A 17,322-nucleotide genomic window follows, 5' to 3' on the forward strand; every position below is an offset into this window, starting at 1 on the left:
CTGCGCTAGGTGGTCTGTTTGCTTGTTTGTATACATAGAATAGTGCTACTCTGTGTTTGTATATACAATATTAGTTGTTCTGAACGGTGTTTGGGAATGTGCGTAATGTCTAATATTTGTTTTAATAATTAATGATTACGGTATTATTTATGTATATATTGAATTTCAGTGAAATAAACTTTTCAAGTTTTATTTAATCATAACGTTATTTCAAAATTGATCATTTGAAGTCTTTTTAATGTGAGGAGCAACGAAAGATTGGTAAGCTGTAAATGTCTGTAATCGGTTAAATGAATGTGAGAATCCTACAGCGTGCGCTGACTTTTAGTTTTAAAAGAGGAGAATTGTTTCCCTTTTTTTAAAGGGTCTTTTAAAAAATATATTTAAAAACAGCATGGGAGAGGGGAGGAAGGTACTTTCGTCCCTCTATCCGCCGTGATAGACTTGGGATATGATTGCTCTGATTTCCCTGTATCGTGTGATGGATATCATCATTCTCTTTGGTGATTCCTTTCTACTTCTTTCTCAGGGTAACTCGGGAATTTTTTTTTTTTTTGGCTGGTGCAGCATAAGCCTCAGTCTTTCTTGCACTACATAGCTAATAATAATAATAAGGGCCTTCTCGAAAACGTTCCATACGGAATATGTCAGTTCACCTTTAAACTACATTGATAGTGGGAACAATGGATCACAGATTTTTGTAGATGGTAGAATGGCTGGTTTGTTCTACCGTGATATTCTAGACCAGGTCGGCATCCCTTGCTAAGGAACACATTTGGTCTATGAAACCTTGTTGTGCGGCCGGCTGAGGAGTGACCTGTAAGCTAAACTGCTGTTCCTTTACCAAATTTCGACTAAAGAGAAAAAGAAAGGGAAATTTAGTATTTTGTTGCACAAAGTTGAGGACTTGAAAAGGGTCATTGCCCTCGATAGAATTAAATTAGGGGGATTCATCTGCTGTTCACTTTAATGTTAGAACCAACTTCATTCTTTGGTTGCACAGTGGGATCACAAACAGGAGGTAGTTATTCATGATTACAGGTCTGGAGGCCTCATTTCAAGAAGGATGTAGAGCTGCTGGAATGAGTACAGAGAAGGGCAACAAGGTTAGTGAACAGAACGAAGGGTTGCTCTTACGAAGAAAGGCTTAAGTTTTGCAAATTACAGTGTCTGGAGACTAGGCACTGGCGAGGCGATCTGATAGAGGTGTACAAAGCCTTGAATGGGTTGAGCATGCTCATTGCTGATGGGATACTGCCTCTTGCTCAGAATAATCACCTGAGAGGGCATAAATTCAAATTGAGGAAAGACAGATGTAGGATAGATGTGCGGAAATTTGCCTTTAGCCAGCGGGTAGTTGGATGGTAGAACAGACTTCCATCCCTTGTTGTGGAAGTTGATAGCCTTAATAAATTTAAGGCTCAGCTGGACAGGTATTTCGAACGAACGGAGGGGTGAAGTGGAAGGGTTTTTTTTTTTTTTTTGGCTGATGCTGCATAAGCTTGCTTTCTTGCATCATATGCCTTTACTAATGCTAATGGTCTGTTATCAGAGAAACGGAATATTTTATACAGTAAGGACAGGTGGAATAGGTATTGAGTATTCGGTGTCATTTAATAAATGTTTTATAGCTTAAGGAAAAATGATAAGAAATAATTTAAATTTGTTCACTTTTTTTGATGATTTTCAAAGATTTTTTTAAATTTTGATGATCTTCATAAAAGATTTTCAATATTTTACCATGATAACTGTGAAAAATCAGTTTTTTTCATATTAAAAACAAATATTTTAAATAATGTTTTAAAAGTAAAACATCTTAGCAGCACTTTAGACATGTTTTTTTTTTTTTTTCATCCCCTCTTTATTTGGAAGATTTGAATGTTATTTCCCTTATTTTCCTTGAATGAGAGTGAGCAAAAATAACCCCAGGGGCTCACATCTGGTGAGTATGGGCTTAGCACACTCGGGGTCCAGAGCTGGATATCATCATTCTTCTCGTTCTTGGTGATTCCCTTCTACACTCTCTCTCTCTCTCGGTAATTCAGAATTTTTTTTTTTTTTTTTTTTTCGGCTGGTGCAGCATAAGCTGCAGGCTTCCTTGCACCATACAGCTAATTATTATTATTATTAATAGCTGCATGGTGCAAGGAAGGTGGTAGATGACTTTCATCAACCGGTGATATACCACCACTTTGCTTATTGGAGGCTTGAAGTGGTGAAACCCGTGTTTAGTCTCTAGAGCAAAGTTTCCGGCACCCCCCCCCCATACTTCTCCTTCAACCCATGCACGGTACTAAGTACTATAGGTTTTGATACCTTTCGTGTTTGGGGTTTTCATAAAAAAAAAAAAAAAAAGCCTGAGGCTTGTGCTGCACCAGCCAAAAAAGAAAAAAAAAAAAAATTCCCGAGTTACCCTGAGAGAGAGTCGAAGGGAGTCACCAAGAAAAAGAAGAATGATCATATCCATCTCAGGACCCTGGGTGTGCCAAGCCCATACTCACCAGATGTGAGCCCCTGGGATAATAATAATAGTAATAAAATGTCAATTGAGAGACCTGTGCACTTCAACAATTGGATGCTAGTTTGCTGGTTTGCTGCTATAAAACATAAAGAGCATGTTTTTTTTTTGTTTTTTTTCATGTGAACCCCAAACACGAGAGGTATTAGAACCTATAGTACTTAGTACCGTGCTTGGTTTGGAGGTTGAGAAGACGAAAGAAGATATTTGTTGACATTGGACTTGAACTTCTGTAGATTGTAATTTTCAGGAAATATGTATGAAGGAACGTTGTTCCAGAAAACGGCAGTTGAATGAATAAATGAGGAAGATGAAAAGTTGGTTCTGTGGGTTTGAAGTTGGACAGTAGATGGATGTTGGCTGGTGGCGGCACTTGTTCAGACTGTTTTGAAAGAGAGAGCGGGAATTATAGAATCCAATTCAGAAGAACAGTGCCCATGGAAGTATCTGTAGAAGAGGCATGCAGCAGAACCAGTGCGTCTATGAGAAAGCGAGTGGAGAGACTCTATTAGCATTAGCATTAGCATTAGCATTAGTAGAGGCATTTGATGCAAGAAAGCAAGCTTATGCAGCATCAGCCAAAAAAAAAAAAAAAAAAAAAGTAACATAAATAAATAAAAATAACCACTTCCACTTCACCCCTCTGTTCGTTCGAAATACCTGTCCAGCTGAGCCTTAAACTTATTTAGGCTATCAACTTCCACGACAAGGGATGGAAGTCTGTTCCACCCACCAACCACCCGCTGGCTAAAGGCAAACTTCCGCACATCTATCCTACATCTGTCTTTCCTCAATTTGAATTTATGCCCTCTCAGGTGATTTTTCTGAGCTAGAGGAAGAATCCCATCAGCATTGAGCATGCTCAAACCATTCAAGGCTTTGTACACCTCTATCAGATCACCCCGCTGGTGCCTAGTTTCCAGACACTGTAATTTGCAAAACTTAAGCCTTTCTTCGTAAGAGAACCCCTTTGTCCCATTCACCAATCTAGTTGCCCTTCTCTGTACTCGTTCCAGCAGCTCTACATCCTTCCTGAAATGAGGCCTCCAGGCCTGTATACAGTACTCTAGGTGTGGCCTGACCATTGCCTTATACAAGGGAATAATCACCTCCTTATCCCTGCTAGAAAAATTCCTATATATCATTGACAATACACCATGAGCTACTCTTGCAGCTCGTCTGCACTGCTCAGAGAACTTCATATCTGCCTGCACCACCACCCCCAGGTCCCTTTCATTCTCTACCACTGTCAGTGTAGTACCACAGAGTTGATACGTTGCTCTGGGGTTGCTGTTTCCCATATGTAGTACTTTACATTTGTCAATGTTAAACTTCATTTGCCACCTCGAAGCCCATCTGCTCAACCTTTCCAAATCCTGTTGCAGCAGCATAGTGTCAGTAGTGTCCTTGACAACCCTGCCAACCTTCGTATCGTCTGCAAACTTGGACATTAAGCCTGACATACCATCATCAATATCATTTATAAATACAGAAAACAATAAAGGCCCCAATACTGAACCCTGAGGGACTCCACTAATAACATTAGTCCACGATGAGCAGTGTCCATTGATTACCACTCTCTGTCTTCTCCCCCTCAACCACCCCTTTATCCATAGCAGCAACTTGCCTCCAATGCCACACTGCTCCAATTTGTGCAGCAGTCTTCCATGTGCAACAGTATCAAAAGCCTTTCTAAGATCCAAGTATATAATATCAAAGTTATTCCCTGCATCCAGTTCTTTTGTGACTGCATCATAGTATCCAATCAAATTGGTCAGGCAAGACTTCCCCTTAACAAAACCATGCTGTGTCCTAGCTATAACTGAAGTCTTGTCTAGATGATCCTGCAGTGCTTCTTTCACCAGTGCCTCCATTAATTTTCCGGGAACAGAAGTTAAACCCACAGAAGTTAAACTTATTAGAGATGAATCATTAATTAACCTAACTGCCCTCTTCTGAATGGAATCAAGAAGCCTGAGAGAGGTTTTGGGGCCCACCCCAGATGTGGGAACAATATTCCATGGCAGGGCGGATTTGCGATTTATACAGAGTGAGCAGCTGTTTAGAAGAAAAGTAACGCCAAGAGCGAAAGAGAAAACCAAGTTTTTTAGATGCAGAGGAAGCAATATTTGTAATGTGCTTGTGCCAAGAGAGATTAGAAGTCAGGGTAATCCCCAAAAGAGATATATCATTTTGCCTAGAAATCGGAGTGTTACTAAAGATAAGCATAAGAGCAGAAGAATCCTTTTTGCGAGATATAAGACAAGACTGAGTTTTAGAAGGGTTGAAATAAACTAAGTTGTCTTTGCCCCACTGGAGAATTACCTGAAGATTGGCATTTAAGGAATTGGTAGCAGATTTTCAAGAAGTTGAAGCTGATTGAGCAGGACGTTTCTCAAAATGGAAAGTTGAATGCAATGTGCTATCATCGGCAAAACTATGGATAGGATTTCCAGTCAGTGGAAGAAGGTCATTGATATACAAGAGAAAAAGAGTGGGGGAAAGAACTGAACCTTGGGGGACACCGGCATTAGTGGAGAAGTTAGAAGACAGAGAGCCATCTACCATCACCCTCAGTGAGCGATCAGAGAGAAAACTGGATAACCAATTACTAAAAACAGTTGGCAAACCATAAGATGGAAGCTTGTTTAGAAGACCTTTATGCCAAACACGATCAAAAGCCTCAATAACTGGACATGAAAGATGTGTGCTAAATTTACTTGCATTTTTACTCTTTGTGCAGTAACTAACAAAAGATTTCAGGAATTTTCAGTGGCAAAATCAAAGAAAACACTTTTGTTACAGGTACTGAGTTTCAGCTGTGTGGACTGAGTATGTGAAGAGCATGACATTATTGTAGATCATGTGGAAACTCAAAGACCTCACTCACCTGGCTAGGGGGTTAATTATAGCCATTCTTAGGCTTTACTTAACAATTATAAGGGATGTTGACAAAAAGCATGTTGCACCCTTTGTCATAGGCATAGGGTGTAACAGAATCGGTTCTGTAATTAACTGATCTCATCTGGAGGAAGCAGGGCTCCTCCTATATGAGTAATTCTTTGTTTTTCAGCTTGCAAAACATACAAATCAGCCCATGAACAGGTGCATGGAGATACTCACTCACATGTGCAGATATTTTGTGGCATATCAACATCTTGGGCTGAGTATTGTCTTAGATGTTGAATATGCTATAAAATCAACAAGGATCCTATGTGTGATTTCACGTCTTACAGCACGTTAAAATTTAAGCTCAAAATGGAAAATTTGTTAAAATTATATACAATTTTTCATTATAAATGATTTTGTCTATTTGAAATTTGCATGAACTTTTTCATTAAAAATAATTTCATGTATTTTAAATTGTGCCATTTGTGAATTTGCTATAGGAATTTGTGTATCCTCCTCCTAGGAGAGGATCCTTCACTGATTTCGGGATTATCCATACAATCTAGTAGCATTCACTCAGAAAATTTTTAGGTGTGGAGTAAGCAAAAATAAATGTTTTTCTCTCTCTCTCTCAATGTGATGTGCTTGTGATTACCATTTTATTTCCATCTCTCCCCCTTTATTGAATATAGTATTAAATACAAATTTTTTCAGAAGGTTGTTACATTTGATAATTTTTAAATTTCATTATATTACTGTACTTTTTTTTTTTTTTGTTTAGCTTTCTGGAATTTCCTGACTGCATATTATCTGATTAAAAATGGAGGATTATGGGATTCAAAAAACAAATTTGAATAAAAGTAAATCAGCTTCTGATGACAATGAGAACAATTTATATATTGAAAAGGAAAAATATCTATGTGGGTATGTGTGGTTTACATGTTTTTGTGATGATTTTATATATTCAGATTTTATATATATTCATATATTCAGATTATATATATTCATATTTTATAAATGTTCTTAAATTTTATTTTGTCATTAAAATATTTAACTGTACTTTTATTCTACTTTAATTTAACTTAAATAATTTCCAACCTTGGCAATTAGATTTCTTCAATGGCCAAAACCGTGTAGTGTATAGATTGCTTTCAGGTTTTTAGCTATTATAGTCATGTAAAGTATATGTGGCAAATCATGTATTTAGTATCAAATTATCATACAGTTTGGCACTTTACAATATTGTCATATAAATAAAAGTACATTTTTATATCACTTTTTTATATTAATGTATCTGTAGTAATTGATATTTATTAGTAAAATGATGCAGAGAAGCAAAGCTAATTTAGTATCAACCCAATAAATAATGAAAAATAAATAACCAAATAAATAAAAATAATATTTTATTCGCTTAATTGCCCATTCCTTCTAATAATTTGCTAGTACTTCAACTTAAAGGGAAAAAAAGTTCTTGTTTGTACTCTGGCACAACAACCAGGTTAGAAGAGTTGGTTAATTATTTTGACAATGAATACAATCATTAACTTCTTTTAGCAGTCACGCAGGCTTGAATCACATCCCACTCAAAGCACATGTGCTTCTGCACCCTCATGGCTGACCACTCAGCTATGTTGGCTGTTCACTTTCACAGCGCTTGGCAGAAATTTATTCCAACAATCAGTTACTGTCTGACCAAAGGCAAATTTCCACAGTTCTATTCTGCAGCCATCCTTTTTCAATGTAAATTTATGTCTCTTTTTATATGTTATCTCAGAAAGAATAAAAGGTGTTACAGGCTGAGGTTAATCTTTCAGAAACTTAAAACACTTCCATTAGATCTCAACAGATATGCCTGGTTTCCAAACAGTGCCAGTTACAAAACTCCAGTCATTCTTGGTAAGAATATCCTTTTGTAACCACAGCTAATTTTGTTTCTCTCTTTTTTTTTTTTTTTTTTTTGCACCCTTTCTAACACACCTGTGTTTTCCAAAATGAGATTTCTAAAGCTGTGTGAAGTATTCCAGATGTGACCTAACTATTTCTTTATATTCTAGGAGTCTCTACATTGAAATTATATTTTACTTGTTTTAGAATGAGCTTAAAAGATTTAAAAATTTAGGAAAGGCTGAAATTGAAAGGTGCTTGTTAACACATTGTACCATCAGTAATAGAATAATTCTTTATTATATACAGAAAGCACATTGCTGTATACAACTCCCTTCATGGCTACAAGCCAGGGGTTTACATAAAAGAAATCACACAAAATAATAAACACAGAGAAAAAAAAAAGCATTGACTCCTGAAAGATTTGAACACTGGGATGATGGATTCAAGGCAGTGATGAATAGGTCTCCGGGAGCAGGTTCTAATGTCCTCTGACGTGGTCCTGGGAAGGAAGTCGACCAAGCACTTTCTGCCTATATTCCTTCTCGATTGTGAATTTGTAGAGGTCGCCGTCCAAGGACTGTATGTCTTGCAGCATTTGCATGGGTAGGAAACGATCAGTTAGCTTTAACCGGTTTGGAATGGCCTGTAGGATTGGATTAGCCCTAAGGCTTGGGACCGGGATCCTCCATCCGCAGTTAGCCCAGAAATCTGGCACTGAAATTATGCTGACCATCATTTTGATGGCAAAGACGAGTCTTCTCTCGTGAATGATGGCAGGAAGACATCTGATGTTGAGAGCTGCCACCATCTAGGTGGTCCTTGGTGTAGGTGGAAGCCGAAATTTCCATGTGGCCCACTTCAGTAGCCAGAATTCCCCCGCAAAAATCCGTCTAAGATGGGTCATAGCAGTTGAAGTCCCGACTTCGGCGCCATAGAATATGACTGGATAAACACGTCTTAATATATCTGCACCCAACAGCCTGGTCATGGACGTGCATTAGTTGTTGTTTAATCATCCACCGGAGTTGACAGAACTTTATTTGCAAGTGGTCTATGTGCGGTAGAAAGGAGAGCTTTTGATCAAAAATAATGCCCAGATCTGTATGTTGTTGGATGGCAGAAATCGCACATCCTCTTAAAATGGGTTGTACTATTGTTGGGCTCCGTTTGAGAGAGGAAGTCAACTGTTTTGACTTCTCTGGATTGATTTGAAGTCCGAAACCAGAGAGGAAGGCCTCAAGGTTCTGGATTTTCTGAAGGATTAAAGTATTGATGTATTCAGCAGTGTCTACAGGGCTGATGGGAGTAAACAGTTTTTTATGTCATCGGAAAAGGTGAGGATATCAGTTCGTCCTGTCACAAATGGCACGAGAACAGCTGAGAACAAGATTCCTTACAGGACCCCGCCTTGTGGGACTCCAGCTGTAATAGTCCTGGTATAGCGCAGAACGCCAGCGCGAACAATAATGGTCCTGTTCTCCATCATTGTCTGAATAAACCAGAGCACATCTCCACCAATGAGGTAATACATAGTAGCCTTGCCAACACGTGAACGGATACAGAATCAAATGCTGCCTGGACGTCGATATAGGTAACGGTGATTTCCGAACGGTGCTCAAATGCCTAGAGGATCTTGGTAGTGGTGGTGACTAGATTTGTAGCAGTGGATCTTGACCGGGTAGCATAGTGAATCTGCGGTAGCTGTTGTGGCATAATTTGGATGGTTAATGTTCTTAGAAGAGATTTCTCAAAGAGCTTTAATAGGCATGATGCAGAGGAAATTGGACGGAAGTGACTGGGCTGAGAAGCAGAGTGTATTTTCGGCAGCGGTCTTACTAGATAGACATGCCACATAGGAGGAATAAATTTTTGATTAAGGATCTTGTTAAATAACGATAGGATAGGATCAACAACAAATGTACTGAGGCATTTCAGCATAAACTGAGGAATTTAGTCGGCACCTGATGCGGCCATAGGTGCTAAGCTATTCATTGTGTCGATCAGCTGGTATTTGGTGAGGTGAACTGAATTTAAGGGGCCTGTCGAAATCGGATTGATTGGGAATTCCATCGGTGTAGTGGATTCTGGCTGAGAAGCGAACTTAGTTATATGGTTGAGCCAACTGCTCATATTGAGTGTGTCAATGGCGTCCTCTGATTGGATTCTATGGAAGGGCTTCTCCTCATTTATGGTATCCTCTAGGTGAAGTTTTATCGCCTCCCTCTTGTTCCGAATAAAAAGTGCCCTAGCTCGGGAATAGGTAGTTCTGTCTGAGGGTGAGCCAGAGTTTTTCCACTTTTTGTGCAAATTCTGTTTAACATGGAAACTTTCAGAGACTTTTGGATTCCACCAGGCCTTTGAATGCTCTGTGATGGTTAGTTTCTTCTTTGCAGCATAGAGAGAGAGAAACAGTGGCTATCCATCTTGTCATCAGGTCAATCCCACGTTCGGGATCGCATTCCTCAAGGACATCCCATGGGATTGCTTGAGCCGCATAAACACACTTTTCAGGATTAAGTTATTTGGGCACTGTAATTGTTGTTGTGACTTTCCTTCTTCCAGAAGTGATGGGCATTTCTATTTGCACAAAGAGAATGATGGGTTTATGATCAGACTGTATGTTGCTTGTAGGGTTTTGATTAGCCACACAATTTGCTGACACAAACGCAAGATCTAATGTGCTTTCGCCCCTCGTGGGTTGTGTGCTAATCAGTTTGAAACCTAATATACCTAGACGCTGACTCAGTCTCCTCTTGAGGTTTCCCTGAGTATTCAGGAGATTGAAATCCCCACACACGACATGTTTCAGTGATGAATGGAGATGGTTAAGCAGCCAATTGAGGAGTTCATAAGCTACTTGTGCGTCTGGAACCGGTGGGATGTACACTGCGACAATGTCAAGAGAATTGTTCTGGCTGTTATTGTTTTTAGGTTTTAGCGTAACTAGAATTGCCTTGAAAGAGTCAGACTAGCTCGATACTGAGTGGAGGATAGAAAATACCTGCTCATTGAAAAAAAATTGCAACTCCTGTTCCCCTCCGGTTTACTCTAGACGTGCACACCATCTGATACCTTGCGGGCCAAGTAGAGGAAAACGTTTCTTCATTGGGGTTGAGCCAGGTTTCTGAGGAGCAAACCACGTCCATTGAACTGGACAGCAAGAGCTCGTCAACTTCATTCAGTTTATTCCTCATGGATCGCATATTTTGGAATAGGAGTTGGAATGAAGCTGTTCACTTTACCGTGGCGAGGGATGTACGCGGTCTGATCCGTCTGTGATGCCCATGTTGCAACTTAGAGAGAGATGCTGAATGAGAATGCAGATAAAATTATAACAGTTGAACTGATACAAAACATTTTCATAAAAAAAAAAAAAAAAAAAAAAAAATGCAAGGTTTTGAAAGTTAATCTGTTGTTGCAATTTTGAGTTTTAAAACAGAGTTCTTTGTTTATTTTTCAGGATCACATGGTGTCACTGGATATAATTCGGTTATTTGTAACATGATTTTTTTTAAAAGAAAGTTGAGAGAAATAAATATGTGATGCACTGGTTTTCATTTTTCTCATGAGGTTAATGCCCATGTTAAACCAGTTAGAAAAACTTTCTGTTCTGCTGAATCTATAAAGGTTCCAGATGTTGCAGAGAGATATAGCAAGTCACACATCAAAAAATTTTATAATAAAGGTAACATGTCATTTATACAAGCTTCTCCAGATAACTGTAATTTATCTGGAGAAGTTTGCCGTGGAGGTTATCTTTCCCTATGACTGAGATTTAAGCTTTACAGTTCTGCAGATTGTATTTAGCACATGGACTAAAAGAACTTCATTTGCTTTTAAAGGAAAGAAAAGGAAGAGATTGAAATTTTAAACCTTTCTGTTATACAGGATAATGCTTCTATTGGAATGAGCAACAGCCTGGAAAACAAGATGCAGGGTATTTCAGAGACTTCTGGGAGTCGTTGCGGTACAAGTAAACACATGGATTGTGTTTTTTTTGTTTTTGTTTTTTTTTTGTTTTGGTAGTTGTTGGCGCATCGGCTTCTGTGGCCATATTGCACCTCCCAAGGTTTTAGCAGTACTTCGATCCAAGCCCGAGGCGGGAATCAAACCCGTGACCTTTGGGTTGCCGGGCAGGTACTTTACCCACTTGGCTAGCCCGGTCGGCCATGGATTGTGTGTTAGGGTAGCTAAGAATAGGAACAGGTGCATGTATACTTGCGTATACACCAATGCTAGGAGTTTGGTAAATAAATTTGATGAATTTGAGGTATTGCTCAAAACATCAAAGGCAGATATTCTTGTGATATCAGAGACGTGGTGTCCCACAGATATAAGGAATGCAGGACTGGAATTTAGGGAGTACAATGTGTACAGGAAGGATAGGAAGGGAGGAGGGGTTATGCTATTAGTTAAGAAACACAAAATTCAAGGAAGTGAAGCCAGTCGACATCACTGGACAGTGCAGTGCAGTGTCGAGTCAGTTTGGTGTGACATAAGCATTAGGAGATCAAAATTGAGAGTAGGAGTGTGTTATAGGCCTAATGATTCTATAATAAGAAACAGTACAAGGAAATAGTGGACCAATAAATCAGAGTCTTATAATGGGTGATTTTAATTTCCCAAATATTGACTGGAATTTGTGGGTTGGTCTCACACACACTAGCAAGGCTTTTGTGGATTTATTGGATGATTGTTTTCTACATCAGCATGTTTGGGAGGCAACTAGAGAGAGTAATACTCTTGATCTGATTATCAGTAGTGATTCTTCATGCATTAAGAATCTGCAGATAAAGGAACCACTAGGTGGCAGTGATTGCAGTGTGCTGAAGTGGGATTTACTCAAAGAGGTAACTACATATCAGGGGCAAAGGGAAGGGTTTTTGCTTTTGCAAAGGCGACTATGGTGGTGTGCGACAGTATTTAAATTCTATACAGTGGGACCAACTGATGATGTTACCAACAGCAAATTCAAAATGGGAAGCATTCGAAGAATTAATCTTGGAAGCTACTAGGCTTTACATACCAACTAAGAAATATCGTGCAAGGTCTAGGCCTAAATGGATATCAGATGAACTAATGAGACATATGGCAGAGAAGAAAAATGCATGGGATACATACAAATTAATGGGTGACGTGGAAGCCTATGATAGATATAGGTTGGTCTGTAACCAAGTCACAAAGGAGATTAGGCAGGCAAAGGCAGATTATGAGAAATCCTTGGCAAAGGATGCAAAGAAAAACAGAAAAGAGTTCTTTACCTATTTAAACTTAAGAAGGAAAGGGATGAATCAGATTGGTCCACTGAATGTTGATGGTTCAACAATTGAGGATCCTGCTCAGGTGGCTAACAATCTAAACAAGTATTTTGCATCTACATTCACACATGAGGAGTTATTCAGGAAGGGGAATGTCGTAGGTGAAGTAAACATTGGCAGTGAGCTAGATGATTTTCTAATAACTGAGAGGAAAGTGGAGGAGAAATTGTTGAGGATAAACATAAAAAAGGCACCTGGGGTGGATGGGATCTATCCAGTTATATTAAAGAAGGCAGCAAAGGAAGTAAGCAAATACTTAGCTATAATTACAAGAGCTTTTTTGGACCCAGGGGAGGGAGGTACCCATGGACTGGAGATGTGCAAATGTGACTCCAATTCACAAAGGAGGATCAACGGGCGACACAAGTAATTATAGACCTGTTAGGTTAACTTCTGTTCCAGGGAAATTAATGGAGGCACTGGTTAAAGAAGAAGGATCATCTAGGCAAGACTTCATTTATAGCTCGGACACAGCATGGTTATGTTAAGGGAAAGTCTTGCCTGACCAATTTAACTGGATACTATGATGTGGTGAGAGAGGAACTGGATGCAGGGAATAACTTTGATATCATATATTTGGATCTTAGAAAGGCTATTGATACTGTTGCGCATGGAAGACTGCTGAACAAATTGGAGCAGTGTGGCATTGGAGGCAAATTGCTGCTATGGATAAAGGGATGGTTGAGTGGGAGAAGACAGAAAGTGGTAATCAATGGACACTGCTCATCGTGGACTAATGTTATTAGTGAAGTCCCTCAGGGTTCAGTGTTGGGTCCATTGTTGTTTTCTGTATTTATAAATGATATTGATGATGGTAAATCAAGCTTAATGTCCAAGTTTGCAGATGATACAAAGGTTGGCAGGGTTGTTAAGGACACTAATGGCAGTATGCTGCTGCAACAGGATCTAGAAAAGTTGAGCAGATGGGCTGAGAGGTGGCAAATGAAATTTAACATTGACAAATGTAAAGTACTACATATGGGAAGCAGTAACCCCAGAGTAATGTATCAACTCTCAACTCTGTGGTACTACACTGACAGTGGTAGAGAATGAAACTACCTGGGGGTAATTGTGCAGACAGATATGAAGTTTTCTGAGTAGTGCAGACAGTCTGCAAGAATAGCTCATGGTGTCTTGTCAATGATATACAGGAAATTTTCTAGCAAATATAAGGAGGTGCTTATCCCCTTGTATAAGGCAACAGTCAGGCCACACCTTGTGTACTGTATGCAGGTCTGGAGGCCTCATTTTAAGGTTTGTTGTTGTTTGTTATTTGGTTTTTAAGAGCATTAGCAACTAAGGCCATATTGCTCCCGGGATATGCGGTGGTCATTCCCTGACCTTTCCGCATCCTCCATATTTGGTGGTCACGGGCTCGAACCCCAGTCTAATCAAGAAGCGTGTGCTATGCACTGCTGCTCCTGGCTATGGAGGCGCCTTTTAAGAATTATGTAGAGCTCTTGGAATGAGTACAGAGAAAACCAACAAGATTAGTGAATGGAATAAAGGATTGCTCTTACGAAGAAAGGCTTAAGTTTTGCAAATTACAGTGTCTGGAGACTAGGCACCTGCAAGATAATCTGATTGAGGTGTATAAAGTCTTGAATGGTTTGAGCATGCTCAGTGCTAATGGAATTCTTCCTCTTGCTCAGAATAATCACCTGAGAGGGCATAAATTCAAATTGAGGAAAGCCAGTTGTAGGATAGACGTGCGGAAGTTTGCCTTTAGCCAGCAGGTAGTTGGTTGGTGGAAAAGACTTCCATCCTTTGTTGTGGAAGTTGATAGCCTAAATAAATTTAAGGCTGAGCTGGACAGGTATTTGGAACAAATGGAGGGGTGAAATTGGAGCGTTTTTTTTTTTTTTTTTTGCTAATGCTGCAATAGGCATAACTTCAGGGCATAACTTCAGGGGCTGATATATGAGGCAGTTTTAAGTGAAAAAGATCATATGAACATGAGTCTAATTTTGAATAATTACATAGTTATCTAATGTTCATAGATTCTCAGTAATATGTCATCGCAAATGGTGCTTGTCACTTGCACAAACATAGCCTGACAAAACATATGCATCATACAAAGCAGTGTCATTTCTTTTTGTTCAATTATTACTTTCAACATGCCTTTTACATGTGCTGAATTTGTTAGTATGGTATATGTTTATGAATTTTGTGATTGAAATGCCATTGTTACTGTCACCAAATACTAGTGACGTTTTCCAAACTGCAGAACTCTGAATTAACAAGTTATTAGTTGAGTTTTCAAACAGTACAAGATACTAGTTTACTTCCCAGTGTATACATCCCATATGAGCACATAATTTGACAAAATGTAGCTGAGAAAGAGAACATCATTGAGGTAGTACAGTCCTTGTATAGACCGGGGTTCGAGCCCGTCACCACCAAATACGGAGGATGCAGAAAGGTCAGGGAATGACCACCGCATATCCCGGAGCAATATGGCCTTAGTTGCTAATGCTCCTAAAAACCAAATAACAAACAAACAAACATAACAGTCCTTGTACTAGCACACAAAGGATATCCGGGCACCTCCGTAGCCAGGTGGGCAGGAGCAGCAGTGTGTAGCACACACTTCTTGATTAGACCACCAAATACGGAGGATGCAGAAAGGTCAGGGAATGACCACCGCATATCCCCGGAGCAATATGGCCTTAGTTGCTAATGCTCCTAAAAACCAAACAACAACAATGGATATCCATACTTCTCAGTTTTTACACAGTAAAAAGCATTGAGAACATTGCATAAAGAAGGCATGTATCCATACCACGTGCAGGGTGCGCACCTCAAACCTTGGAATCCTGCCAACAACTAATTTGATGACTAACATATAGGTTAGTGTAAAAGCATCATTTTAACGCAGCCATCTACCAAAGTAGTTAAATTAATTAATTAAATTGGCATTGTTTTGGTTATATCTCATATTGTGAATACCTTCATAACGGGTTGCCATGGTATTATACTACCTTGAATAAGTAACACTTCACCAGTGGAGACTACTGTTACTTATTCTCAGTGGATACCACCACCCAGACGGCACCATTTCAAAGCTTGTTGGCTTCTCCTCGGTGGGTGGGCAGGTACCCTGATGTTGCAATAGTGACAACCCAGTTATGAAGTATAACTTCAATATGAGAATTGCCTGATGATGTGCAGTGATATAGACTATAAAATATTTAAGGGCAAAGATCTCTTATGCTACGAGGTAGAATGACTAACATATCGGTTAGTGGAAAAAGCATCATTTTAATGTAGCCATCTACCAAAGTAGTTAAATTAATTAATTAAATTGGCATCATTTTGATTATATCTCATATAATGTGATTTATCAAATAATGGTGTTGTGACACTATTGCAAAACCAGGGTACCTGCCCACCCACCAAGGAGAAGCCAACAAGCTTTGAAATGGTGCCTTCTGGGTGGTGGTATCCACTGAGAATAAGTAACAGTAGTCTTCTCCACTGGCGAAGTGTCACCTATTCGAGGTAGTACAATACCATGGCAACTTGTTGTGAAGATATTCACAATATGAGATATAACCAAAACAATGCCAATTTAATTAATTAATTTAACTACTTTGGTAGATGACTACGTTAAAATGATACTTTTGCACTAATATATATGTTATTCATTCTACCTTGTAGCATTAGGCCTTTGCCCTTAAATATTTTATATGCCAATTTGATGTTAATGTGTGATATTGGATCCTCTATGATCAGTTGATTCGTCCATTTATTTTTGAGGTTCATCTTGCTGGACTGATGTGCCTTCAATTTCTGTGAAACAAATTGCAGCAGCTGTTAGATGTACCTTTTGGCTACATGACATCAAATTTACTTCCAACACAGTGGAGCTCCTTCTCGTTGTTCCCATGCAGTGGTTACTCACTTAAATGACAAGCACCCTGGGCAATGGATCAGTTGCACTGGTCTACAAAGTTGGTCACCTAGGTCACAGGACCTAAACCCTTTAGATTTTTGTCTGTGGAGACAGTTCTTGTATACCACACAGAAATGCAAACACAAGATGCATTACTTGATTACATTATGAATGCTGCGGCCCACATAAAAGCAATCATGATGAGTTTAGGGACGCAGTGCACATGATTTATGCACGAGTGGCAAAATGCATTGAAGTCAAAGGTGGTGGAATCTACTCTAACCTTACATGCATATGTATCTGTAAACATTTTTGAGAATCTACTCTAGCCATATATGCATATGTATCTGTAAACACAAACTGTAACTTTCCTAAATAAAAAATAATTAAATCTAAACTTTATCAGTTATTTTTATGTGTCTGTTGTTATTTTTATTTTATATCACTCATAATTTTTTTGTGTTTTCCTGAGATTCAGAAAGTAGTACTAGTGGCATGTGATGCAAGAAAGCAAGTCACAAATCATTTGGAAACAGACCCATACTTATATGCACTATAAAATTGTTTGAAATCAGCTCCTGCCATATCTTCATGAATCACCGTTTGTATATTGGTATATATAGGGTGTGAATTTTAAAAATGATCAAAAGACAGGTGCATGTATACTTGCGTGTGCACCAATGCTAGGAGTTTGGTAAATAAATTTGATGAATTTGAGGTATTGCTCAAAACATCAAAGGCAGATATTGTTGGGATATCAGAGACGTGGTGTCACACAGATATAAGGAATGCAGAACTGGAATTTGGGGAGTAGT

At 39.0% G+C, this 17,322-nt stretch overlaps 1 protein-coding gene across 1 annotated transcript in view; it reads left to right on the top strand.

Moving 5' to 3' along the window:
• Positions 1-222: 222 nt before the first annotated feature.
• The window catches only part of LOC150090163 (uncharacterized), a 66,517-nt gene continuing 49,417 nt past the window's right edge, over positions 223-17,322 (top strand). The window contains exons 1-2 of the mRNA XM_090390182.1: positions 223-261; positions 6,189-6,331. Of these exons, the coding sequence (XP_090246308.1) occupies positions 6,228-6,331 (104 nt within the window). The 5' untranslated portion in view covers positions 223-261; positions 6,189-6,227. The remainder of the gene's footprint in view (positions 262-6,188; positions 6,332-17,322) is intronic.

Source organism: Mastigoproctus giganteus, chromosome 2 (genome assembly GCF_048544385.1).
Source record: "Mastigoproctus giganteus isolate SK-2022 chromosome 2, ASM4854438v1, whole genome shotgun sequence".
NCBI classification, from domain to species: Eukaryota; Metazoa; Arthropoda; class Arachnida; order Uropygi; family Thelyphonidae; genus Mastigoproctus; species Mastigoproctus giganteus.